Below are 27,892 nucleotides of genomic sequence, written 5' to 3' on the forward strand. Positions count from 1 at the left end.
AGGCTTAAAATTGATGGGTGTCTTGGATCACATGAAAAACAGTTAAGGAAAGCCCTTGGAAAGGCACTTGCCAGGGAAACTCTGTATGAGAAATATCTCCTTTTTGTCAGCTTAATAGGCAAGAGATTGTCATATGTAAGGATGGGGTTAAGTGGTTGTGAACCTCTTAAGCAGAGTTTTAAGGGCTGGCTCTAGGACTTTGTAAGAGTCCAAGGTTGTCACAGAGTGCTGTACTTGAGAACTTGAAATCATCCACAGAGTGACTTTCTCATGACCCTTATTACTAAAAAGGGTTATTTATAACAGTTTATCCTATGTACAAATGGTTTGTAATTACAGAGCTCAGACTTCTTTAGCATCCAATCTCTGTAGAACACATGCTGTTCTGGCACAGAATCTAATAGTTCACACTTCTGTGTGTTGAAGATGCTGATTTTTTTATTTTTTTATTTTTTTGACATGTTAGATCAAGGATGAAAAGAACTAAATTGTAACTGTTTTTATAATGCTTTTTCTTTGTCATGTAACTGAAGGTTGCCCTTTAGTTTTCCAGACCTTGTTCCTCAGATCTGTCACTTCCAGCAGAATATGACTCATCAATATTCTAGATTATTTAGCAGAATAATACACAAATATATTTTTTGGCTTATTATTATTATAAAAAGGTTGAACTTTATACCGAGCACTTGGAGATGAAGAGTATGGTTTCTAAAAGTATACTCATAACTGACAGTATGGAATATTTTTGGAATTCAGCTTTTTTTAAAATATATATTTATTTTTTATTTATTTATGTTTGGCTGTGTTGGGTCTTCATTGCTGCTTGCAGGCGTTCTCTAGTTGCGGTGAGTGGGGGCTACTCTTCATTGTGGTGTGCAGGCTTCTCATTGCGGTGGCTTGTCTTGTTGCAGAGCTTGGGCTCTAGGCGTGCAGGCTTCAGTAGTTGTAGCTCACGGGCTCAGTAGTTGTGGCGCACGGGCTTAGTTGCTCCGCGGCATGTGGGATCTTCCCGGACCAGGGATAGAACCCTTGTCCCCTGCATTGGCAGGCGGATTCCCAACCACTGTGCCACTAGGGAAGTTCCTGGAATTCAGCTTGATGAAAATGTCCCTGTAACATTTTACCATTCTTTAGTCTGGTACTGTGGTATAACTAACTTTTTTTTTTTTTTTAATTTTATATTGGAGTATAGTTGATTTACAGTGTTGTGTTTCAGGTATACAGCAAAATGATTCAGTTATATGTATATCCATTCTTTTTCAGATTCTTTTCCCACGTAGGTTATTCTGGTATAACTGACTCTTAAGCTAACAAATTAATTAGAGGAGGTAAAATGTAGAACAGAGAATCAAAATAATTGTGTGTATATGTATCTTTAGATTATGGTTTTTATAAGAAGCATGAATATTTCTATAATTAGGAAGTTTTTGTATTTCAAAGGCATGGATTATTTTCCTGTTCATCTAGAATTTTTTGTTCTAGTCTCACTCTTCTCCTCCTTTGGAACAATTAGTTTTCTCCCTCTTCTATTTACCATGCAGAAAGTAGACAGCATCCCCTTTCAGATTTAGGCAAAACAAAAAACCTAAGTAGCGTTGTCCTCCCCCCCCCAAAAAAAAATGAGCCACATTATTTCTGGCACATATATTCCCTAAGGAAAGATAAGTATATTGAAGTGCTTAAAAAAAAATCTTTCCATCTAGTTCCTAGTGATCTAGGAAAAGGATATGTGATAGTAATAATTTACAGAAGGCATTAAATCTAAAGCAGAAACTTGAGATTAAGATCTGCAGAGATGGAAATGTATACTCTCATAATGCATCTATCCTAAATTCAGAAGTGGCCACTACTAATTCTTATAGCCTTCATCATAGTATAATTTTAGTGTTGACAGGCCATAATGTCTTCTAGTGTAAGGCCATCATTTTTTTTTTAACATCTTTATTGGAGTATAATTGCTTTACAATGGTGTGTTAGTTTCTGCTTTGTAACAAAGTGAATCAGCTATACATATACATACATCCCCATATCTCCTCCCTCTTGTGTCTCCCTCCCACCCTCCCTGTCCCATCCCTCTAGGTGGTCACAAAGCACTGAGCTGATCTCCCTGTGCTATGCAGCTGCTTCCCACTAGCTATCTGTTTTACATTTGGTAGTATATTTAAGTCCATGCCACTCTCTCACTTCGTCCCAGCTTACTCTTCCCCCTCCCCATGTCCTCAAGTCCATTCTCTACGTCTGTGTCTTTATTCCTGTCCTGCCCCTACGTTCTTCAGAACCTTTTTTTTTTTTTTTTTTTTTAGATTTCATATATATGTGTTAGCATACGGTATTTATTTTTCTCTTTCTGACTTACTTCACTCTGTGACAGTCTCTAGGTCCATCCACATTACTATGGCCATCATTTTATATAGATAGAAAAATTAAGGTTCAGAGAAATTGTCTTTGTCAGATGTCTCACAAAGAATCACAGTATATTATACCACACAGGAATCTTAGAGTTATTTTAATCCGAATGCTTTTTAAAATGTTTTTTGTTGTGGTGTTAGTTTTTTTAGGTAACACAGTTACCTAAGACAGTGACTTTCAGATGTTTCTGAAATGTCCTTAGAGGTACCTCATTCCCTGAGGACCTGGGGACAGGCCAGTCTTTCTTATTTTGACGGGAATTTTTACACATTTTAAATACAGGGATTTTTCCATGACGTTTTGTTTTTATAAAGAGAGTCTGCAGCTCTGAAGTAGAATTTAAGAAAAGCTGATCTTGAGAAATACTTAGGGACAGGAATATAGTAAAATTTTATCTGCCTTTTGAAGTGATTGGATGGGAGTATTTATTGGTTGTCAAAAATCCTAACTGAGTTGATTTTATGGTGTCTCCAGTAGGTTCTGGGTTTTATCCAAAATGAAGTTTTTATTAATTGAAACTCCTTTATTGCTACTCTAACGCTTTGTTTTAAGGCCTGGTTATAATCAATCCCTTGGATACCTACAAACCTGAACTTTAAAACTGCTGAAGTCTCTTTGATAGTACAAATTTAGAGGAGCCATGAAAGTTTAGAGAAGCAGAATAAGTGATAAGGACTAAACCTGCACAAAATTTTCTCAGCCACTCAGTAGCACGTAAGTTTCATAGTAAGGGCAAGGACATTTTGTTCACTGCTATATCTGCAGCATCTAAAACGGTTTCCCTCCATTGTGTTAAATGAATAATCAATCACCCAGAAGAAGAAAGTGAAATAAATGTTCCAAAAACTAACTTTGAGTTTCAAAAATTAATGACTATGGAAAAAGTGTTACCTTCTAACAGTTAAGGAGCTGGAGAGTATCTTGATATTGAGTTGCTTATCAAAACATGACAACAGTGGTTTCACATGCAGATGTGAAAAAATTAGTCTATAGACAGTTTAAACTCATAACCTCTTCTCTGGAAAGGGTTTGTTTTGGGATATTTAGGCGTTTTTAAACAAGTATTTTTAACATTAGCCCAAGTGGTCTAGTGGTTAGGGTTCGGCACTTTGACTGCTGTGGCCCAGGTTTAATTTAATCCCTGTTCAGGGAACTGAGATCCCACAAGCCGCCATGGCATGGCCAAAATAAAAAAAAAAAATAGAAAACAAAACATTGACCCAGATGACTGGCTTGAATTTTTTTTTTTTTTTAAATCTCTATGACCGCCAATTTCTAGAGCTTCCAAATTTGCAAAACTGCCAGATAGCCCAGGTTTTTACCAGATTTGGATTTTGAAGTGTCCTTATATTAATCAGATTTGCTGCTTATATTTTATTCTCGGTTTCTTACAAAAATACGCATTCCTTTAACAAGCAGTAAACCAAAAATACATTTGGTGCTTAGGAAATCAGAGGCGTATTAAGAGCTTCCCAGTGAATAATTAGAGCTTTACCATTAAACTTTAAAAACCCAGTCCTGTGTATAATTTGGAGTATTGTTGGCAAATTGGCACATGAATACTCTGAGCTGTTCAACTTGGGGTACTTCTGTCCTTGGGAAATAACCTTTTTCTGTTATTGAGAATAATCTTGCAGTCATTAATTTCATCTTAAAATAAGTTAATATACTTCAGGCTTATGGAAGTGATTTTTTTAAGGGGACCCAGAGACCACGTGTTCTAGAATCTTGTTCTAGTTTAGTCTGTCTCTAATTGAGGTTGGTCAGCATGTTTGTCCGTGACTTGGATTAATGGTTAAATACAAATATACATACATGTAAATAAGATGAACTATTGTGCTGATGTCCAGTCTTTGTAGATCAAATACAAATTAATTTTACTCTAATGTTTATTCTGTAATATTGAATCAGTTTGAGGAGTCTTTTTAAACTTCATTAATAGAAAATTTCAACTATAAATAAAAGTAGAGTTGTTGTATAATGAACTTCATGTACCTGTATGCCAGCTTCAGTAAATATTTTACACACAGCTACCTTATTTCATTTATAATTACGTATGTCCTCTCCATCCTGCTGTTTGTTTTGGGGTTTTGTTTTTGTTTTTGTTTTTTATTTGTTTTGTTTTGGCTGCATTGGGTCTTTGTTGCTGCACGCGGGCTTTCTCTAGTTGTGGCAAGCAGGGGCTACTCTTTGTTGCGGTGTGCGGGCTTCTCCTTGCGGTGGCTTCTCTTGTTGCAGAGCACAGGCTCTAGGCACGCGGGCTTCAGTAGTTGTGGCTCGCGGGCTCTAGAGCACAGGCTCAGTAGTTGTGGCGCACAGGCTTAGTTGCCCCGTGGCATGTGGGATCTTCCCAGACCAGGACTCGAACCCGTCTCCCCTGCATTGGCAGGTGGATTCTTAACCACTGCACCACCAGGGAAGCCCCCTGTTGTTTTTTGAAGTGGATCTTAAATCTTGGACCTGTCATTTAGGATGACTCTTGAAACATTATAAAGTAGCAAAGACCAATAATTTCCAAGCAAAGCAGAATGAGGTCTGGAAGTCATTGTTCAAGCAGGTTGTTTTTCATAGCCTGATACTTTGTCAACATGTTTCACTGTCACATTTGTTTCTCTCTCTTTTTTTTTTCTTTTTTGGCCATGCCATGGCAACTTGTGGGTTCCCCGACCAGGGATTGAACCCAGCCCTCGGGAGTGAGAGTGCAGAGTCCTAATCACTGGACCGGCAGGGAATTCCCACACATTTGTTTTTCTGTACAATGATTCTCAATAAATGTTATTATCTAAGAACCAGGAATCATCACTTAGTAGTCCCTGAACTCTCTAGATCTTTTTTGGAGATAGGCACAGTTTTATAAACTGCATTTTAACAAATCTGAAGAAACTAGTGTGTTCTCTGAGGCTGTTCATTGAGAAAGGTGGGATAGAGTTATAAATGCATCATTTGGAAGATGTAGACAATGAACACAGAGCAAACATATGGTAAAAACCAAAAACTTGAAACAAATATTTTTATTATACAGGTGATTAACCACAAACATCAAGCAAAGTCATGGATTGTCTTATCACTGGAAATATTTTTTTAAATGTGATGCTTTCTGTCTTGATGTGCAGGTGGCAAGATCAAATGACTTAGTATAATCTTTTCTGTTGGGTTGGCCAAAAAGTTTGTTTGGGTTTTTCTTCAAGATTGTTAGGGTTTTCCAGTAAGATCTTATGGAAAAACCTGAACGAACTTTTTGGCCAATCCAATAATTTGATGATAGTTACTCATGAAGGGAACTTTTTAAAGCATTTGGTGTTTTACTCTGACCTATATTGAATAAAACATCTTGACTATATATTACCCCATAGACTTTTTTGGTCTATGGGGTCAAAAAATATAAGCATATATGTTGATGTATTGGATAATGTAATTTGTAAAATATCCAAATTCAGGTAGGTTTTTATGTGTCCCCCCTTTTTGGTGTTTATTATAACAGTGTTTGCAGTAATGAAATTTAGGTAATAATGGAATTAAGCAGAGCAAGAAATAGAAAAGGGCAAGCAAGAGGTATCAGATTAATGAGGGCTAAATGGAAAAAGTAAAGAGAATTCACAGTAAAAGTTAACAAAAAAAATTCCCCTTCAAGAAGTGATTTTTTTTTATCTCTCTGAGAGTGTTGCTAATTGCTGAGATCAGCATTCATTCATTTATTCACTTAAATACTTATTGAGGACCTACTATGTGCCATGTGCAGTGCTGGGGATACGGAAGTGGACAGGGGTTTCTGTTTTAGTGATGGGGGCTTACATTCTAATGTTCTTTCACAACCAAGTGTGAAAAGAAATAATGTGATTTCAGGAGTGATGTTAAGTGCTATGACAAAAATGCGTGGTTAAGTCTGAGACAGTGGGCAAGGGGCTACACTGACAGGGTGAGTGGAGAAAACTTTTGATGAAATGACATTTGAAGAGATCTAAATGTGAAGAAAAGCCAGTCATTCCTGAGTGGAAATGAATTTATCATATGTTGCCTCTACACAGAAACTTTTGGTGGTTCCCTATTATATATATGGTCAAAAGTCTAAAATCTTTAGTAGGTCTCTCTCCCTTGAATGAATAAATCAGTTTGGTCCTGTTTTGACCAGACTGATTTATATTCACTGTTGTCTCACTACTTTCCTTGCCCAGCATGCTGATTTTTGCCTATCTCCATTTCTCTGCCTGGAATAACCTTTCTGTACAAATTTAAATCCTGCCTGGCTTACTACACACAATTGCTCTGAACCCCAGTGTAGCACCTGCCCTCCATACTACCGAGTGTGCACTTGTTTTGTCTTATTTATATATGTTCTTTCTCTCCTCAATTAGAATAGTCTTTGTGGGGCAAGGCCATTTGTTTTAATTTTATGTAGCTATCTTTGCATATCTAGGATTAGAAACGGGTAAGAAGGTATTTCCTACTATATTCTTCAAAAAAACATACATTAAGAAAAGGTAGAAGAAGAGCTTTATTTTTCTTTATCCACTCAGGAAAAAGTGAACTTGGAGGAAGAACATTCAAGTGAGAATGGGCAGTTAAGAAGTTGGGAAGTAGTAGAAAAGCAGGAACTACTTTGTGCATGCACAGTGTGCCCCATTCCTCTTCACCCACCACTCATGTTTGACTTGTTAGTTTTGAGTGACAGGATTGGAATTAGGAAAGAAAAACCTTAATTTTTGTTTTAAGACAATAGTGGCATAACTGAAACTCATATCCAGGTTTTGTTATTTCAAGGCTTCTTCCATAGTATACTAGGCTTTCTCTTGTTCTTGAGCTGGGTCTTTTTTTTTATATATATAAATATATTTATTTATGTTTGGCTGTGTTGGGTCTTCGTTGCTGCACGTGGGCTTTCTCTAGTTGCAGCGAGCGGGGGCTACTCTTCCTTGCGGTGCGCGGGCTTCTTATTGTGGTGGCTTCTCTTGTTGCGGAGCACGGGCTCTAGGCACGCGGGCTTCAGTAGTTGTGGCGTGCGGGCTTCAGTAGTTGTGGCGCGCAGGCTCAGTAGTTGTGGTGCAAGGGCTTAGTTGCTCCGTGGCATGTGGGATCTTCCCGGACCAGGGCTCAAACCTGTGTCCCCTGCACTGGCAGGCGGATTCTTAACCACTGCACCACCAGGCAAGCTTCTTGAGCTGGGTCTTGAAGCAGGGACTGACCATGGATGGAAGAGAGATTTTATAAATGTGAGGAGGAAGAAAGTGAAGATGTAAGAAGTGAAGGTCAACGTGTAGATGATTTGTTTTTTTTTGAAAATAGCTTTGGCATTGGAACAGTATATGGAATGGTTCAAATGTTAGGCTAGGGGTTTGTATTTCCTGTGCTCTCTGTCCTGCTGTCATGGTTTTGTTTCACTTTTTCTCCAGCTGGTATATGTATATATTCCTTTTAGTACTTTACCAGTATTGCTGTCTATTCTTATATATTCCTTGCTGTCTGACAAGGATGTTAGTCCAACCAGTAGTGTGGTGTTAATGCTTCTAAAACAGATTTTATCATGTCATATTTCTTTCCAAGTAGTCGAGCATTCTTGCATTCTTCTCTTCGTCCAGAGTAAGTTCTGCACGTGTTGATTCACATTCAAAATCTTCCAAAATCTAGTCAGTCTGTAATTTGATCCATATAGCAGTCCTGAAGTACTTGAGAAAAGAGAAGTCCTGAGAGATTAAGTGAATTTCTCAGAGTTAAATGAATAATGAGAGGTAAAGGGATATTTTCTGAGTTGGTCAGTGCCTACTCCGTCTTACTTTGTTTATTATTTTGGCAATATAATCTTCGAGTATAAGAGAAGAAAGCATAAAACATGAATATTTCCCATTATTCATCATCCCCCACCTTCCCAGGACTAAACCCTGTTAACAATTCAATGTACATCTTCCACTGTCCTTTCTATACATTTACAAGTGTGTGTGCACGCATGTGTGTCTGCGTTTTAACAAATGGAATCTTTGAATTTTTCTCACCTGTCTTCGAGAAGCTTGCATATTAGTGGTCTACATTTTTTAAATGCCAATGTACTATTTCACAACATGGTCATTCCCTAAATTACTTACCCAGTGACTGTTAATATGTTAATTGGTTTTGGTTTGGTGTGCAATATGGCAATGAAATCCTTGTATGTACATCTTTATTTACATTTGCTGCTGTTGCTTTAGTTTAATGTCTTGTTTTTTTCTTTTTTTCTTTTTTTTTCAATGAGAATATAAATTCCTTGATAGCACGAATTTATATTCTCATACCTTTTTGTAATTCCCTTTAGGATCTAGCTCACGGAACTGAGCAAATGTACTAACATATAACAAAGCAAAAATATTTGCAGATACTTGGAGCTGTCACTGTGTCATGTTTCTATCACTGATATATTCATTAACATATTCACTGCCATTAGCTAAGTTAACCCTTTGATTGGCACTACCGTAATACTTTGTTGATTTTGATGTTCAATTTCCACATGCTTGTGTTCCTTAAATTTTTTTCTCCAAAATTGAAGTGGCTTCATTGATTTTTCTGCTTATAAGAATAACATATGCTCATTACATTTAATTCAACCACTGTCAAAAAATTCAAACAAAATCTTCAACCTCACAGCAATGTCTGTATCAGAAGTTACAAAAATGGCATTTTATTATATGTCTTTCTTTGCCATCTTCTTTTTTCTCCACTTAGTATCAAGAACATTGTTTCTAATGGCTATATAATCTATTATATGGCTATTCCATAATTCATTTAATCACACCCCTTTCGCTAGGCTCTTAAAATGTTTCTAATTTTAAAAATCAAAAACACCATTTGTTAAACTTTATTGTTCGTTTATCTTTGTGTACTTACTTGTTTCCTCAAGTTCTTAGAAGTTGAATTCCGTAGTCAAATTGTCAAGTTTATTTAATGGTTAGGTCATGGGTTGTGCAAACCTGATCTTCTGTGTAGGAGGGAAAAATAAGAGAAATAAACCATTTTCCTTATGATGCTTAGGGTCCATTTGAGGAGATAACAGTCACCTTCGGAACTTCAAAAGAACAGTTAAAAAGTGCTTAACAGAGTCAACTTTATTAAGTAGTAAAACATAATACAAAATGTTGGGAGGTTATAAGAGAATTCTGTTATCAGAGTTAGGTATAGTTATTTGGTCAAAACTTCATGGAGGAAATGGATTTAGGATGGAAAGGACAAAATGCAGAACTGAATTTATCCAATTAAAAATAAGCATTTTCCCAATAATCTAAGAATTTAGATGTCCATTAATTGAAATACCAAGAATAAATTTGCAGAAAGAATTTGAAGTAAATTACTTGTTAAATATAAAAATTTAAAACTCTTCCTGTGGCTTTCATCATAAATAGTTACTTTAAGTTAAAATAAATAACCAAACATTTTATTTTGTTCAGTTTGAAGCTCACCTATTTCAAAAGAGAAGCAGTAGCAGCAGGAAATATCTGTGCACTTAGTGTTCAAAGCACTATTGCATTATCAGTGATGAGTCAGGTTTGATTTGGCTTTTGAGAATTGGTCCATGCTTAGTCATGGTGTGCTTCTATCATGGTTCCCTCTGGTGGCTTTTTAATTAGATGACTAGGGTCATGGAGAGCGTTAACATCGGCATACTTTCCCTTCACTCAGTTTCACAGTGGCAGGTAATTGTTGAGTTTATTTTGGCTTGTTTTTTATTTTAAATACTCTCCACGTGCATGACATGATGCCAGAATAAGTGGTTAGTAATGATGTTATGGACAGAGGAAAATAGATGACTATTATCTAGAATTCTGAAAATTTGCCTTGCTACACCTACTGTTCTGCTGGGTCCCTGAAGAAATAAGCACTGAGGCTATTGTGGGGGGCAGGGGGGGGAGTGTCTTCATTATAACTAGGCTCTTCGAGCTCCTACAGCTTTGGCCCCCAAATCTACTTTGGTGAGCTAGGTAAGACTAAAGCTGCAGAGGCTTATAGCCTAGCACAGTGAAAAGCCCAAGTAAGTTTTCCTCCTGGAGGAGAGGAGCACATAGGAAAAAACAGAGAAGAATAGCTCAAAACACTTTAGAAGGAAAGCAGTTCCAACAAAGAAGATAATCTAAGGAGAGGCTAAGAAGACCTTCCCCTCCAGAGCTCAGACCAGTTTTGTCCTGGGGTGCATCTTGACCACCCTTGCTCGTTAAGTCCAGGGCCCCCTGTGCCAGTGTTCTTCTCTGCTCTCTTTTACTAGTTTGGTTCATTCAACAAATACTAAGTATTTATTTAAGCATTCTTGTGTACCTGTATACAGGCCCAGGTACGTAGTGGATAAAATAGAAAAAAAATCCTTATCCTTTTGGAGCTCATATTTTCCCTTCTGTAAATCCCCCCCCAAGGCATATATTACCCCCAGCTCTACTCCTGTCATCAAAATTCCACCTCTGCTACAGGGATATAATTGGGTGTTTTTTGGTGTTCATTTTGTTCTTTTTTTTTTTTTTTTTTTTTAACATCTTTATTGAAGTATAATTGTCTTACAATGGTGTGTTAGCTTCTGCTTTATAACAAAGTGAATCAGTTATACATATACAATATGTTCCCATTTCTCTTCCCTCTTGCATCTCCCTCCCTCCCACCCTCCCCAGTTCATTTTGTTCTTGACCCATGTAGTTGCTTTTCTTCTTTTGGTTGGTTGTGTGATGTAAATTTAAAGATAGACTGGGGGAAAGCCTGGAGTTCCTGCCAAAGGATAGTATGGGTGGACAACAGAGATGTTTAGGTTAAACACAGTGAGGCAGTTTATATGTTTTTGAAAACAGATTGGAAATATAGTTACGGAGAGGATAAAAATAAGGGAGATTACTGAAGGAAAGGCAGTAGACGGCTGCTTTGGATATCTGCTGTGTGCAGAGCTTTTTTAGATGTTACGGGGGATGAATGTCAACTAAAAATATTAAAAGATAAGTTAGTACTGAAATAATTGGAACTAGCATAATAAAGTGGAAGGGGTGTTAGACTAGAAATCTGCTAACCAGATTTCCTAATGAGTACCCTGAAGAAGTCAGTCTTTCTGGGCTTCAGTTCCTTTGTCTGTGGAATGGGAATAAAACTGGATCAGTGAGTGGTTCACAACACTGTATGTTAAAAACTACTGGGAGGCTTTTACAATTCAGTTTTTGGAGGGTTGGGCTTGGGCCTGTTTTCAGAAGCTTCCACTGATATTATTTAAAAGCTCCCCGGGTCCAAGTTGAGAACTGCTGCACAGGATCAAAGGCATTTCCAATTATGACGTCTTAACATTTTATGAAATAAGCATAGCATGAACAACTATAGCTGTGGAAATATATGGAAATAGGATTGTTGGAATGATTAATGTTAAGATATTATTAAGAAATCAACAGGCTGGTGTAACAAAGGGGGTAACACCATTCTTTTTGCCATTAACTTCTTTCATTCGTGTCTTATTTTCCTGCATGTTTTTTATAAAGAGTGTTAAATGTTTTTCTACAGTTTTTTCTTAATAAATGTTGCCTAATAAGCAGCTTTGAATTTCCACATATCTATAGAAAGTTTCAGTTGCTGTTTCTTATCACCGGAAAACTCGTTAGTTTGTTAATCCAGGGACTAATGAATGAGAGTAAGCAATGGGGCCTGGAAAATCTCAGCGTCCTCAGCTACACTGACACTTCAGACCATTAGTGTGATGTGGACTTTTATAATGGTGGTGAATATTCCTTATTATTTCCCAAAGGATAACTTTGAGGACATTGTCTATTTATATTTTCCCATTCATTCCTTTACATAATTAAGAACTGAGGTAATATAGTTTTATTGAGAAACCCTTTTTTAAAGATAGTCATAAGATCTCAGAGTTGGAGGAAAGAATAAAAGTTATCTGATGGTTGAATTCTTTATTCACAACCCTAGAGAAATGGTTGTCTAAACTGTATTCGAACCTCTCAGTTATCTGGCAACTCAACTAACTCCCAAGAAAGCTTATTCCATCTTTGGAAAGCTCTGATTATTAGAAAGTTATTTTCTTATGTTGAGAGGACTAAAGTCTAACTCTCTGGAGTCCCTTGGGACCATAATACAGTGCTTCTGCTTCATATTGAAAAGTTCTTCAGTTGACTTTTCACATCTTAATTCTTCTCCAGCTAATTACATCCGTTCTCTGGCTGTTTTGTATAGCTTTGTTTTGAGACACTTTATCTTGTTTATTCATATCACTTTTGAAATGTGTTAGCACACAACAGTGTGTGTTTTTGAGGAGAGGGGTTTGCTTTTAAAACCAGCCTTCAATAAGAGATTTCTCACTTTGCTCATACTGTAGTCTATAAGTTAGTTTTGTATCACATAAATTGATCTCAGTCGTGCCACACTGTAACCCTTACTTTTGACTAGTAAGTTTTTCAGTTTGTCAGATTTTTTGCTCATAACCTAGTTATTTGTAAATTTGACTTCTTGGATGCAACTGTAGGACTTCATATTTATTTCTTTGTACTAAATTTTATCTGGTATATCAATATTTTTGAATCTTAATCCAGTGAATTCACCATCCTTTTTAGCTTGGGATATTGTACAGAAGTGATAATCATACCCTTTGTTATACACATGTCCAGGTGGTTGGCAACCATGTCAGATAGGCAAAGTCATTTTTAGATAGTATATACAAAGCTAAGGCCCAGACCTGTGTGCTGTAGGTACTCTAGTCCTGTTCCCTGCTACTAGAAACTTCCCTCTGAGTAACGCTGGCATATATTTTCTTTTTTTAAATTTTATTTATTTATTTATTTTTGGCTGTGTTGGGTCTTCGTTTTTGTGCGAGGACTTTCTCTAGGTGCAGCGAGCGGGGGCCACTCTTCATTGCGGTGCGCGGGCCTCTCACTTTCGTGGCCTCTCTTGTTGCGGAGCACAGGCTCCAGACGTGCAGGCTCAGCAATTGTGGCTCACGGGCCCAGCCACTCCGCGGCATGTGGGATCTTCCCAGACCAGGGCTCGAACCCGTGTCCCCTGCACTGGCAGGCAGACTCTCAACCACTGCGCCACCAGGGAAGCCCTGGCATATATTTTCTTAAACATCTGCTTTCTAAATCTGTAAAACTGGAACACTCTTTTCTTGGCTTCTCCTAAGGTTAGTGTGCTTCATCTCACTTTTTAGATCCAGTTTAAATGTATCCTCTTTGGAAAGGGCTTCTCTGGCTACCTCATCCCAAGTAGCCTCTCACAGTAATGGGAGCATTACTATTTTATTAGATCACTTAACTTTGTTCAGTGATACAAGTATGGTTTATTATTTGCTTCTCCTCTTCTAGAATGTCAGCTCCATGAGGTTGGAGACTGTATCTTTTGTCACTTGGTGCTATGTCCCTAGCACCTGGCATAGTGCTTGGCACAAGTTAGGTACTCAGCTGTCAGTTGAAGGATGACTTTACTGCTGCAATGTTTTGTTGTGGTTTTACTTTGTGCATAATTTGTGTAACAAAAACAAAAGGAATATTTACTATACCTTTTTGAATTATTGTATTCACTTTCACCAACTTTCCAGAGATTCTGTGACATTCCAGTGATGGGATAGCATACCTCCAGTTGGAAAATCTCTGCTTTGCTCTGATCACCTTTAATCACATCTGTAATTATCTTTACATCTAGCCCATTTTTTTCTGTTCAGTATGCTTCCAAAAGGATTTCATGAAAGATCTTATCAGTTGCCCAGATACATGTAAAAATGGACAGAATTTTAGAAATTTTTGTCTCAGATATGAGAAAAGCCTTTAATTGGGAAAATAATATCTAATTGGAATTTCAAGTAGAAGGATCCTAGTAGATTCCTTATTGAAATAAATATCTACTTGGTATTTATTTTATTTCCCTGACATATGCTTATCAAAGTGGGGCTAGATACTTACTCTTTGTGAAGTTATATTGGGTTTTAATAAATTATCTCTTTAGTAGTTCACCTGGAGTCTTGTCTGGAATCCATATCAAGATTACCAGTCTATTGTTTGAGGACTCCATCTTTATTTGAAAATTAGAATGTTATTCAAAGAATATTGACTATAATTCAGCAGTTTGATTTACTCGTTCTTCTGATTTTATTTTATTTTATTTTATTTATTTATTTTTGGCTGTGTTGGGTCTTCGTTGCTGTGCGCAGGCTTTCTCTAGTTGCTGCGAGCGGGGGCTGCTCTTCGTTGTGGTGCGTGGGCTTCTCATTGCGGTGGCTTCTCTAGTTGTGGAGCATGGGCTCTAGGTGCGGAGGCTTCAGTAGCTGTGGCCCACGGGCTCAGTAGTTGTGGCTTGCGGGTTCTAGAGCACAAGGTCAGTAGTTGTAGCACATGGGCTTAGTTGCTCCGTGGCATGTGGGATCTTCATGGACCAGGGGTCGAACCCGTGTCCCCTGCATTGGCAGGCAGATTCTTAACCACTGCACCACCAGGGAAGCCCTGGTTTGATTTTAAATTAACTTTGATGTCTTTTCTGTGTTAAAGGGCCAAGTGAAATATGTTTTGAGATAAAAGCTAGAAGCTCGTCTCAGATTCTGACAGGCTTTTTTCCTTGTCCATTTGTTCTTAAGTACACAAGCAATCACAGTTCCCATCTGTTGGTAGACAGAATTCATGCAGGTTTTTTCATGTAGGCACCAAGTTTTATACCTGTCTGTGAAATTTTGTAATTTGAAAGTCCATAAATAAACATCTGTATGACTTAATCATTATTCTGAAGAGAATTGTGGTTGTTAATGAATTTTTGAAAAAATACATTTTCTGTTTTAATAATGTGTCTTTTTTCTCCCCCCACCCAGAGAATGGATCTTGGAGAATGTCTGAAAGTCCATGACCTGGCTTTGAGAGCAGATTATGAAATTGCATCCAAAGAACAAGATTTTTTCTTTGAACTCGATGTATGTCATTTTGCTTCAACAATTAGATGATCTTTTGTAGTAAAATATTTTGAATATGGATTCATATCTCTTAATGGGAAAAGGCTCTTAGCAAATTATCTGTTTTGTGATTATATGAAGGGTAGTACTAAATTAAGTAAGATTATGTCCTTTCTTGACTAACAATATTTTTTTTTTTTTAATTAATTAATTGATTTATTTATTTTTGGCTGTGTTGGGTCTTCGTTTCTGTGTGAGGGCTTTCTCTAGTTGCGGCAAGCGGGGGCCACTCTTCATCGCGGTGCGCGGGCCTCTCACTGTCGCGGCCTCTCTTATTGCAGAGCACAGGCTCCAGACGCACAGGCTCAGTAGTTGTGGCTCACGGGCCTAGTTGCTCCGCGGCATGTGGGATCTTCCCAGACCAGGGCTCGAACCCGTGTACCCTGCATTAGCAGGCAGATTCTCAACCGCTGCGCCACCAGGGAAGCCCAACAATATTTTTTTTTTTAAAATTTATTTATTTATTTATTTTTGGCTGTGTTGGGTCTTCGTTTCTGTGCGAGGGTTTTCTCTAATTGTGGCGAGCGGGGGCCACTCTTCATTGCGGTGCGCAGGCCTCTCACTGTCGCGGCCTCTCTTGCTGCAGAGCACAGGCTCCAGATGCGCAGGCTCAGTAGTTGTGGCTCACGGGCTTTGTTGCTCCGCAGCATGTGGGATCTTCCCAGACCAGGGCTCGAACCCGTGTCCCCTGCATTGGCAGGCAGATTCTCAACCACTGCGCCACCAGGGAAGCCCCAATATTTTTTAAAAATAGGTGAAACTGGGTATTTTAAGAAAATGTGTGAAAGTTGTGCACGTCATATATTCTTTTGATAATTAAGCATATTCTTCCCAATTAAGGTAGTTGTGATTAAGGAAATACCATCTTAAACAAATGTAAACAACTAATTTCTAGTGTATATAAAGCCCTTTAATTACTGAATTTTTACATTAGTATTTATTTTTGTATTTGTAAATATATATGTAGAGAGAGGGAGGATATTAAGGACAATGTTGTTTTTTATGTAAAACTAATAGAAGAAATATTAGAGGAAATAGAAGGTACAATTTAGGTATCTAAAGGGCTCAAACTCTTGACTTTATTTTTTTTTTAATACAAACAGAATAATTGGGACTTTTTTTTTTTCTTATAGAAAACGTACCAATCAGCATTACATAAAACATACTGATGACCATAAACCTTATATGTTTTATCAGTGAGGTAGTAGATGTTTCATTTGGTTTGGGAGATAAAGTAGTAAATAGGCCCCCCCAATCTACTTTTTTGAACTTCCAAGAATTTCTCCTAACGGAAATGAAGTCACCTATGTAAACATAATTTAATATGGGGCTGGAGCAGTCAGGGAAACACCATATAGTGATTGTGTTATGATTTAATATACACTGGGCATAAAATACAGCAGAAATTCACCACCATGTAGATGTAGGGGTATGGTGTTTTCAATCTTTTTCTATTATGGTATGATAATACATTGTTTTTACATATCAAGTATCTACAGATTAAATTTCTAGAAATAGAATAACTGAGTCAAAGGCCAGTTTTGCCTGGTTGCCCTCCATGAGAATTATCAATTTATACTCCCACCAGTATGTATGAAATTGTCTATTTCCCATAGGCCACATAGTGTGCTGTCAAGATTTCTATGTAGCTTTGATAGATGAAATGTGAAATATAGTGTAATTTTAATTTGCATTTCTCTTATGAGTGAGTTTGAAAAAATTTTATAGATTTAAGATCTGTTTTTATTTCCTTTTCATTGAACTGTCAGTGTACATTTTTCAGGGGGTGGGTGCTATTTGCTAATCTTGGATGTTAGTATTTTTCTAATTGATTTGCACTGACTCTTTACAGATAATAAAAATTAGTCCCTTTTCTCAGGTAATACATTGTATTTTTTTCCTATTTCTTTTTTGGTAGTTGTGAGTCTTGCAAAATGTTTGTATAGTTGTCCAATTTATTAATCTTTCAAAAATCTATTAGATTAATTCAAAAGGCCTTCCCTATCCTGATATGATGAGAATTCTCTCTCATGATTTCTTCTGGAATTTTTATGGCTTTGTTTTATATATTTAAATCTGTGATCCAACTTAAATTTATTCTGTTATAAGGAATTGAGGTATAGATCTTTTTCCAGATAGCTACTTAGTTGACCCAACACTATTTATGGATTAGTTCATCTTTTTTTAAAGATAAAATTTAAACTAAAAGAATTAAATAGCTGTTTCTTTCTCATCACAGATAAAAGGTTTTATTTTGCATATTCATGAAATTCATGGGTTAATCAGCCATTTTTAGAATTTGGTATGTGTTGAATAAATTTGTATTTTTAAACATTTGTGTTTTGAATTAGCTGTATTTCTCTACAGTAAGATATGAAAGTCCAAATCGGTTGGTTTGGGAATCTTTAAAGTTTACTTTTAAATGATTATTATTTAATTATAGATATATTAATATATGCCTGATAAGTGTCTTTTATATAAATATTGACCTGGATTTTTGCAATGCAGACACTGCTAAAATTCTCAGTGGTTTATTCTTTGAGAAAAGGGCAGGTTTTCCTGATTGTAACATTTTCATTGTGAAAAATTTGAAAAGCACATGAAAACAGATTATTAAAAATTATCCATATATTCAGAAATAATTACTGTTAACATTTAATGTATGCTCTTCCATTTTTTCTATATTTTACAAAAATGGGATCTTGCTGCATTTAACGTTTTGTAACTTTTTATTTACAAATAAGTCATGACCATTTTCTTATATCCTTAATGTGTTGTACTAACACCTTTTTTAAATGGCTGAGGATTAAATTTTCCAAGTGTTACCTGGGTAATATTTAGGGTATTTACAACTTTTCACCATTAAAAATAACACTGTGAAGAACATCTTTGAATATTAATTCCTCCGTATACCTCTGATTACTTTCTTTTTTTTTTTTTTTAGCCTTTCCCAGAAGCTCCCAGCAGACTTTTTTTCTTTTAAGAATTCTCTGCAAGGGACTTTTTATTTATTTATTTTTGGCTGTGTTGGGTCTTCGTTTCTGTGCGAGCGCTTTTTCTCTAGTTGCGGCGAGCGGGGGCCACTCTTCATCACGGTGCGCGGGCCTCTCACTGTTGCGGCCTCTCCCGTTGCGGGGCACAGGCTCCAGACGCGCAGGCGCAGCAGTTGTGGCTCACGGGCCTAGTGGCTCCGCGGCATGTGGGATCTTCCCAGACCAGGGCTCGAACCTGTGTCCCCTGCATTGGCAGGCAGATTCTCAACCACTGCGCCACCAGGGAAGCCCTGATTGCTTTCTTAAAATAGATATCTAGAAGTAAAAATACTAAGTCAGGGGTCATTTTTAAAGCTTTTGATAACGATTACCATGGTGCCTTTTTATAAAGGCTGTGCTAGTTTGTGCTTCCTTCAGCAGAGTATGAGAGTGGCAGTTTCCTTATAGCCTTACCTTTCCTGGGAATTATTTATGTCTATTCTTTGTTAATTTGATAGATGATGAGTAGTGTTTTCAATTTGTAACTGAACCCAGTTTTGTTATTTTTTTATTCCCATGGTAGCGTCTTAAAAAAGTGTAATTTGTGAGTAAAGATATTTATGAATAAGGTTGATTTTTCTTGCAGTAATTGTCTTTTAATTAAACTTCGTAGGCTATGGATCATCTGCAGTCATTCATTGCAGATTGTGATCGAAGAACAGAAGTGGCTAAGAAAAGATTAGCAGAAACTCAGGAAGAGATTAGTGCTGAAGTTGCAGCAAAGGTAAGATTTTCAGTCATTTCATTAATACAAAGTATAGTTTTACCTCACTACTTTTGTTTTAACTTTATTTTGAAATAATTACATTCATAGGAGATTGCAAAGACATATATAGGGAATTTTACGTACTCTTCCTTTAGCCTCCCCTAGGTTAACATCTTGCACAGCTACAGTACAGTATCATAAGCCAATAAATTGGTATTGGGCCAATCCTTACATTTAATTCAGATTTCACCAGTTAGGCTTATGTGTGTATAGCTCTGTGCAGTTTCATCACGTGTTACTTGGGTAACTACCACCATAATTAAGTTACTTAACTGTGTAGCATCACCACATACTCCCTTGTGTTACCCCTTTATAGCCACACCCATTCCCCACTAGCCCCTGGCCACCACTAATCTATTTTCCTTCTCTATAATTATGTAATATCATTGAATATTATGTAAGTGGAATCATGCAGTATGTATCCTTTTGAGATTGGCTTTTTTCACTCAACACAACTTCCTTACTTTTCATACAAGTTGTTCATCAGTAGTTCATTTCTTTTTATTTTTGAGTATTCCAGAGTATGTATATACCACAGGTTAACCATTCACATATTGAAGGACATTTGGGAAGGACATTTTGGTTATTGGCTAATACCAATAAAGCTGCAATAAATCTTTACTTACAGATTTTTGTGTGGACATACGTTTTCATTTCTCTGGGATAAATGCCCAAGGATACAGTTATTGGACCATTTAGTAAATATATTTTTAGTTTTGAAAGCAAGTGCCAAACTTTTTTCTAGAGTGGCTGTACCATTTTACATTCCTGCCAGCAGTGTGTTAGTGATCCAGTTTCTCCACATCCATGCCAGCATTTGATGGTGTCACTATGTTTCTTTCTTTTTTTTTTTTTTGGCCGTGCGGTGTGGCATGTGGGATTTTAGTTCCCCGACCAGGGATCAAACCCGTGCCCCCTGCATTGGGAGTGTGGAGTCTTAACCACTGGACCGCCAGGGAAGTGCCACTGTGTTTCATTTTAATCATTCTGAAAGGTGTGTGGTGATATCTCACTGCAGTTTCAGTTTGCATTTCCCTAATGACTCATGATGCTGAACATTTTTTTCACGTGCTTATTTGCCAACTGTATAACCTCTTTTGTATAACCTCTTCAGTGAAATGTTTGTGTATGTCTTATGCCCATTTTCCAAATGGATTGCTCATTTTTTTAATGTTGAGTGTTGAGTATTCTTCAGATGTTCTACTCTACTCACTACCTTTTAAAAATGTTTTGTCGAATACTTATATGCAAAAAGTAAATAGAAAAGTACAGTGAACCCCAGTGGATTCAAAGCCATCAGTCTTGTGCTATTGTTTCATTATTTTAAAAGCAAATTCTAGACGTCATATCATTTCACCTCTTAAACATAACCACAAAATTACATCCATAAAGGTAACAATTTTTTAATATTATCCAATATCCAGAATGTGTTCATTATTCCTGTGTAGAGTTGGTTTGTTGAATCAGAATTCAAAGTCCACATATTGACTTTTGTTGGTTTGACTTACTACTTCATAGTATTTTGTACCATTCAGTATAGTCTGGCACATTTTATGAAAACACAGAATGGAGACAAAGTTACTCAATAGAGTTTAGGTGACATGATTAAATATAGTGCTCATATATGTGTGTACAAAGGGAAATGGCTTCCTTTGTTTGAGGAGAGGGTTACTTTTAACCAACTTTTTCTGGAAAGTTCCCTTAAGATGGGGACTGTAAAGATGGGCATCCTAAAATAAAGTACAAGGAATCTCATTTCTCATGGTTGAAAGAGATCCACAGGTGTTGGCTAGACCCCAGCTGTATTGATTTATACAGTATTGTATTGGTTATCTATCACCACAAAAATGCTGTTTAACAGAGTACCTCAAAACTTAAAACATTAAATATTTATGTAGCCCATGAGTCTATAATCAGTGACTTAGGCTGAACTTGACTGGGCAGTCATTCCTGTTTCAGCTGGGCTCACTCACATGTCTTCCAGTCGGCTGGAGGCTGCTGAACTATGGCCTAGAAGGCTAGCCTGGCCATGTTCTCATGGTGGTAGCAGAGGTGCAGAAGTATCAAGCCCAGTCATACAAGCACTTTTTAAGCCTTCCCTTATGTCATATTTGCTACCGTCCTGTTAACCAAAGCCAGTTACATGGCCAGGTTCAGAGTCAGCGTATGATGGTACTCAGTTACGTAGCAAAGGGCACAGATGCAGGAAGGGTGAAGAGTTTTGGTCATTAATGCAATCATTCTGTGGCAGGTGTTTAAAGAAAATATCATTTTGTTAAAAGTGGTAGGATAATGATAACAGAGTTGGGGATTTCTTTGAGGGACAAATATATTGGACTGAGGTAAATTTAAGAAGTAAAGATTACTGGCACACTACTTTGTTGGGACTGGATGTCCATTTCAAATCAAAACGTTCTTTGCGGGACCTGCCTGGTGGTCCAGTGGTTAAGAATCCTTCTTCCAATGCAGGGGACACGGGTTTGATCCCTGGTGAGGGAACTAAGATCCCACATGCCACGGGGCAACTAAGCCCACGTGCTGCAGTGACTGAGCCCGCACGCCACAACTAAGACCCAGTGCAGCCAAAAGCGAAAACAAAAACTTCTTTACTAATATTATTGGCCACACAGGCTGAGTACTTATTTTGTAGCCAAAGTAAAGACTGTGTTTATGTTGTCATGTGCCGTTAAAACAATAAGAATGAACTAGATTCCCACGATGATGGTGGTGGTGAGGAGGAGGCATATCAAAACCCAAGGCAAGAATTAATCCTAATGGAAAGACATGGACTAAGAGAGAAGGGTGCCATGCTTGTATACTGAATATCAGTAATGTGCTGCATGCATGTACAGGCACATTTTCTCGTTTCTCACAACTTTGTGAGATTATCCGTACTTCTCAGATGAGGAAGTAGATTCAGGTTGCGTAATATGGCCAAAATTGCATGGCTGGTAATTGGTTTGGCAATTGGACTCTAAAGCCATATCTTTGCTTTAAAGAATATCCTCCAGTTCGTTTCTTTTACTCATGTTTGAGTGTATGCTATTTCCTGGGCATTGGAAATACAAAAATGGTATACAGATATCTTTAAAGTGGTGTGATATATATAAAAGTAATGGTCATAGAAGATACAAAGATGGCACAAAGGAGGGTATGGCCCTCTCTGCTTAAGTGTCTTAAGTGAGGGCAAGGTGTGGTGATTGATTGTTCGTCAGTGCTTCACATAATAGACTCTTGAGTTGAATCTTACTGAATAGATAGACATACACTAGGCAGGTAAGGGAGGTAATGGACGACATCGCAGGAAGAGGGAGCAGTACGTGCCAAGTCACAGAGGAAGAAAACAACAGGGTAAGTTTGGGAAACTAAATATAAGTGTAGATTTGTTGTGAAGTTGGAAAACAGAAAGAGATAGTTTGGAAAGGTCCAGAGAGCCAAATTGTGGACGAAAATGTATCTTATACTTGGAATGCACTGCCAAAGCGGAGGTTGAGAAGTAATAGTTACATTGAGATCAATTGTATCCCTGAATTCACTGAAGTAAAAGGCAGGCAGGCTCAAAACATCTTGATGTCCCACTAGTTCATTTATGATATGCTCAGAAAGCATTAGTTATACTCATATTGCCTTAGATAACTTAGGTCTTTTCTGAGCATTTATGCAATATTTTGAACTTTGGTACATTCTGCTTTTTATTCATGATCTTTTCTGATTCTCTCCAGGCAGAACGTGTTCATGAGTTAAATGAAGAAATCGGTAAATTGTTGGCTAAGGTGGAACAGCTAGGAGCTGAAGGAAATGTGGAGGAATCCCAGAAAGTAATGGATGAAGTAGAGAAAGCACGGGCAAAGAAAAGAGAAGCAGAGGTAACTAAATTCTTTATGGTAGTTTATAGAGCCTTAGTATCTGTACTTCCTAAAGAACATATATTTGACTAGAAATTATTGAAAAATTATTACTATTAAAGGAAATTTAAACCAGTTTAAAAATATTTAACTAGTTTGTGTCATACTAATAGGTTGTATATCAAAATTAGTGGTTGTTTTGGAATTTAGAGTCATTGATCTGTTGAAATTTATAACTAGTAAATGAAATTAACTAAACTAGCTAGTCATACACAACAGTCTCACACACAATCCACACACATGCTGTCTTCATATACATGGTCACTATGATACCCTACTCCCTACTCCATGGCCCATGCAACTATAGTATTCTCCCTTCTTACTTAGTACAGTCTGCTAACACATTGGGAGCTTGCTCTCATTCTTCCTCCACAGCACAGATCAAAATCTGATATCCTGCAGGCAAAGTTCTATTTTGTTTGGCCCCCCTGATATTTTTTAGAAAATCAAATGCCTTTGGATGAAAGTGTACTCTCCCCTTTACCATAGTCTCCGTTGTTCCTAACTGTATCACACCTGGGTTTAATTTGTTCTTATTATCTAGCCTTTTAAGGCAGAAGCTTAGATAATTGGTTTATTTTTTATTTTTTAATTTTATTGAAGTATAGTTTATTTACAATGTTGTGTTAATTTCTGCTCTGTAGCAGAGTGACTCAGTTATACATATATATTCTTTTCCATTCTGTTTTATCACAGGATATTGAATATAGTTCCCTGTGCTATACAGTAGGACCTTGTTGTTTATGCATCCTATATATACTAGTTTGCACCTGCTAATCCCAAGCTCCCAATCCTCCCTCCCCACACCCCTTAGATCATTGATTTTAGACCATTTAATGCTGTAAGTTTTCTTCTAAGCACGATGGTAGCTTAGAAGGTATGAAACAGATTTTCATATGTTGTGTTTTTATTTTCATTCATTTCTAAGTATTTGCTAATATTGCTTTGTGATTTCTTTTTTGACTTGTGGGTTTTGAAGGCATGTGTTTAGTTTTTACATATTTGGGTTTGTCTTTTGTTTGGTTTTTTTTTCAGATTTTTTTCTGTTAATGATTTTAATTCAATTCTGTTGTGGTCAGAGAACATATGTGTGATTTCAGTTTTCTTAAATATGTCAATACTTGTTTTGTGGCCCTGCATATGGTCTGTACTTGAAAAGAATGATATTCTGCCTTGTTAAATGGAGTGTTCTATAAATGTCAATTGAGTCAAGATAGTTAATAGATTTTTTCAAGTCTTCTATATCCTATTGAGTTTTCTGCCTATGAGAGGAGTGTTGAAGTCTCTATAGTTGTGGATTTGTTTATTTATGCTTTTCATTTTGTCAGTTTTTGTTCTATTTTGAAGCTCTGTTATTAGGCTAATAGACATTTAGGAGTGTTGTATCTTTTGATTATTTTAACCCTTTATTATTTTGACATGTCCTTCTCTGTCCCTGTTAATGTCCCTTGTTTTGAAATCTCCTTTATCGTACGTTAATAAAAGACTCTCCAGCTTTCTTCATAAGTTGAAGTTGTGTACTATAAACCCTAGAGAAACCACTGGAGGGGAAAAAAGAGTTATAACTAATAGTAGCAATAAAACGGAATCCTAAAAAAATAACTTAATCCAAAAGAAAGGCAGGAGAAAAGGAACAAACAACAGATTGGGCACGTAGAAAATAAATAGTGGGATGGCAGACTTAAACCCAGTGTACCAATAATTACATTAAATGGTAAATGGTCTCAACAATCCAATTAAAAAGCAGAGATTGTGAGACTAGCTTTAAAACAAAACAAAACAGCACCAAAAAACCCCAAAAGACTTAGCTATATATACTAGCTACAAGAAACACACTCTAAATACAAAGACACAGATTAAAGGTTCTAGGCTGGGAAAAGATATACCAAGTAGCCATTCTAGATAGTTTTAATGTCTTAATATTAGGATTTCTTTAAATGTAGTTAATATCAATCCAGAAAATAAATACTATGAATTTTAAAATACACAAAGTATTTTATAGCTAGCTTATTTCCCCAGAAGGCTCTTGGGTAATGAAGCCAGCAATCATTACTACTTTCCTTCCATATATTGCAGTTTTCATAAAACTTCATATACGTACACTTGGTGATTTACTAGTATTGCCCAGTAGCTCAATATTGTTAGCCTGTTATGTACTATCAGTTGATTTTTACTTAGAACAGTGCATTAAAATGTTTACTTGCCTATTATAGATTGTGTTCAACTGTACGTAATAGGAAACTTAACTTACAAAGACTGAACCAAAGAAGGGTTTTGTTTTTCTCATTTAATAAATACTTGAGGTTAGGAAGCCTGGGGCTGGTACAGTAGCTCCATGATGCCATCTAGCATACAGGCTACTTCTAGCTTTAAGTTCAGCCATCCTTACTATGTGGATTCATCTTTATGCTTATCAGTTTGTGGTAGCACTGTGGCCACTAAGCCTAAAGCCTTTCCTCTATGCGTAAGTAGAAAGAGGAGGAATAACAAGGTACAAAAGTTGAGTTGACTCGTCTTGTGTGTTGTGCTTTCAGTTTTCCTTTTTAAAATTTTTTTATTTTGAAATATTTTAAGAAAAGTTAAAACATCGTGTGAAGAATTCCCCTACATCCTTCACCCAGACTCTTCAACATTTTACCACATTTGCTTTATCATTTTCTTCCTACATGAGTGTGTGTGTGTGTGTTTGTGTGTGTATTTTAACTGTTTGACAATAAGTTATAAATATGCTGCCTCTTTATCCCTAGATACTTCAATGTGTATTTCTTAAAAACAAGGATATTTTATTATATAACCACAGTACAATTATCTGAATTAAGACGTAACATTGATACAGTACTATTAATTAATCTGAAGAGTTTGTTCAGTTTTTACCAGTTGTCCCAATAATGTTCGTTTTCAGAAAAGAAAAATTTTTTTGTTTAAGATCCAGTCCAGGATCACGTATTGGCATTTAGTTGTTATGTTTCTCTAGTCTAATATAATCTGGTACCTCAGTCTTTGTCTTACATGATCTTGACAGTTTTGAAAAGTATAGGCTAGTTATTCTGTAAAATGTCCTTCACTTTGGATTTGTCCAATATTTCTTTCTCATTAGATTTTTGAGAGGAATACCACTGAAATAATGTTACAGCCTTATCAAAAGGCATGTGTTAGTGGTTTTGTTCATTTCTGGTGATGTTACCTATTTTTCCACTGTGAAGTTACTGTGTTTCCCTTTTGTAATTAATAAGTGTCTTGGTATTGACATTGTAAGTATTCTGTTTTCCATTGCTTCTTGATCCACAGGTTATAGCAGCTGTTGATGATTTTCGTCTGAATCTGTTGACTCCTTTTTAAAGAATTTTCCTGTAGATTCTGTCTAGCAGTGTCCACTTACATCTCCTTAGCAAAAGCTACATGGAAGCTTGGAAATGTAATGTTTTTAGCTGGCCATGCTGCTGCCTCAAAGAAAAATCAGAATTCTGTTAATAAGGAAAAAGAGTAGAGTGGATACGCAAATCCACTAATATTTATTACTTCATTAATGAACTTAATATAAATAAAATGATTTGAGTACAAGACATCTTAATCTCTGTAAGACACCTTTCATCTTTGTCTTTAGAGCTACTCTGTTTGATGGGAAGTCTTATCATTTGTACGCCCTGTCTGCATTTACATAGGGGGGAAAATGATATGTGGGCAAGAAGGCAGTGGAAGGAAGCTGTAATAGTATGGAAGACATGCATTCCTTTTCCCCAAGCATGGGCGACTGCTTCTTCCTTGATCCTTCACTGATGTATACTTTTGGGGTTGCTACATCTCATTTTTAACGAAAGTTATAGAAAACAGAACATTGAGAAAACCTTTTAAGAAAGTTGTATCATGTTATTGTTGTGGTATTTCTTGACAAAAGAGGCTCTGATCTTTCATTTCCAGTGGAGAAGTCCCGAGGACAGAGGATCGGGGTAATGGGGAGTCTATAATATTCGTGACAAAATAGTCATGCTTTTGTGTGTTCATTAGAAACATTTTTGGTATAAACATAGTGTATTTTGTGTAATTGTATGATTTTAATGTGGTTTATATGAACATTATTTCTGTCGCTTTTGTTTAGGAAGTTTATCGGAATTCTATGCCAGCTTCCAGTTTCCAGCAGCAGAAACTTCGAGTCTGTGAAGTTTGCTCTGCCTATTTAGGTCTTCATGATAATGACAGACGACTGGCTGATCATTTTGGGGGTAAACTGCACCTGGGATTTATTGAAATAAGAGAGAAGCTTGAAGAATTAAAGGTACATTGGTAAATTAATACTCCTCACTTTATCCAATATAGCCACTCATTCTTTTGATCTGTGTAAGTTGTCTTTTTGTGTAATATTCTTGATTGTGATTCAGGACTATTCTTAACTGTGATTCTGTTAACAATTCGTACTGAATAGTGTAGGATTGTAAATGGAAATACCAGCTTGTTTAATGGATGATATCTGAGAAACAGACTTTAAAAATCCTCTTATTCTGGGAGGAGGTACTATTTTGTCTTGGATACAATGTTGAATTAGGGAGGAACCTTGCAAACTGGGTTCTAAAATAATGCCTAAAATTTCCAGTGATACTTTATTTTTTTAATAAAACGAAGAGTAATTTAATATGATAATATTTACTTTAAAGGAAGATTGAAAAAATGATCCAATATTTATTTTAAATATTTTGCAGTTCACTAAATAGCAAACTGTAGGACCTCTAGTTTTATGCTTTTGCCCCCATTTCAGAAAGGACTTAGAAACCTATTTTTTTAAAAAGAACAATCACTGTTGCTTAAATATATAGGCTGTTGTGAGAAAGGCAACACAGCTCTTACTCGTCTGCTGAGTTCTGAGAAGATAAGCAAA

General features: G+C 36.6%; 1 protein-coding gene across 1 annotated transcript in view; it reads left to right on the forward strand.

Moving 5' to 3' along the window:
* The window catches only part of LOC309666017 (putative RNA-binding protein Luc7-like 2), a 56,896-nt gene that overhangs the window by 16,887 nt on the left and 12,117 nt on the right, over window positions 1–27,892 (forward strand). The window contains 4 exon segments of the mRNA XM_082473091.1: window positions 15,182–15,280; window positions 18,965–19,075; window positions 22,840–22,983; window positions 27,119–27,295. Coding sequence (XP_082329217.1) covers window positions 15,182–15,280; window positions 18,965–19,075; window positions 22,840–22,983; window positions 27,119–27,295 — 531 coding nt within the window.

This window comes from Balaenoptera physalus (genome assembly GCF_965194825.1).
Source record: "Balaenoptera physalus genome assembly, chromosome: 8".
NCBI classification, from domain to species: domain Eukaryota; kingdom Metazoa; phylum Chordata; class Mammalia; order Artiodactyla; family Balaenopteridae; genus Balaenoptera; species Balaenoptera physalus.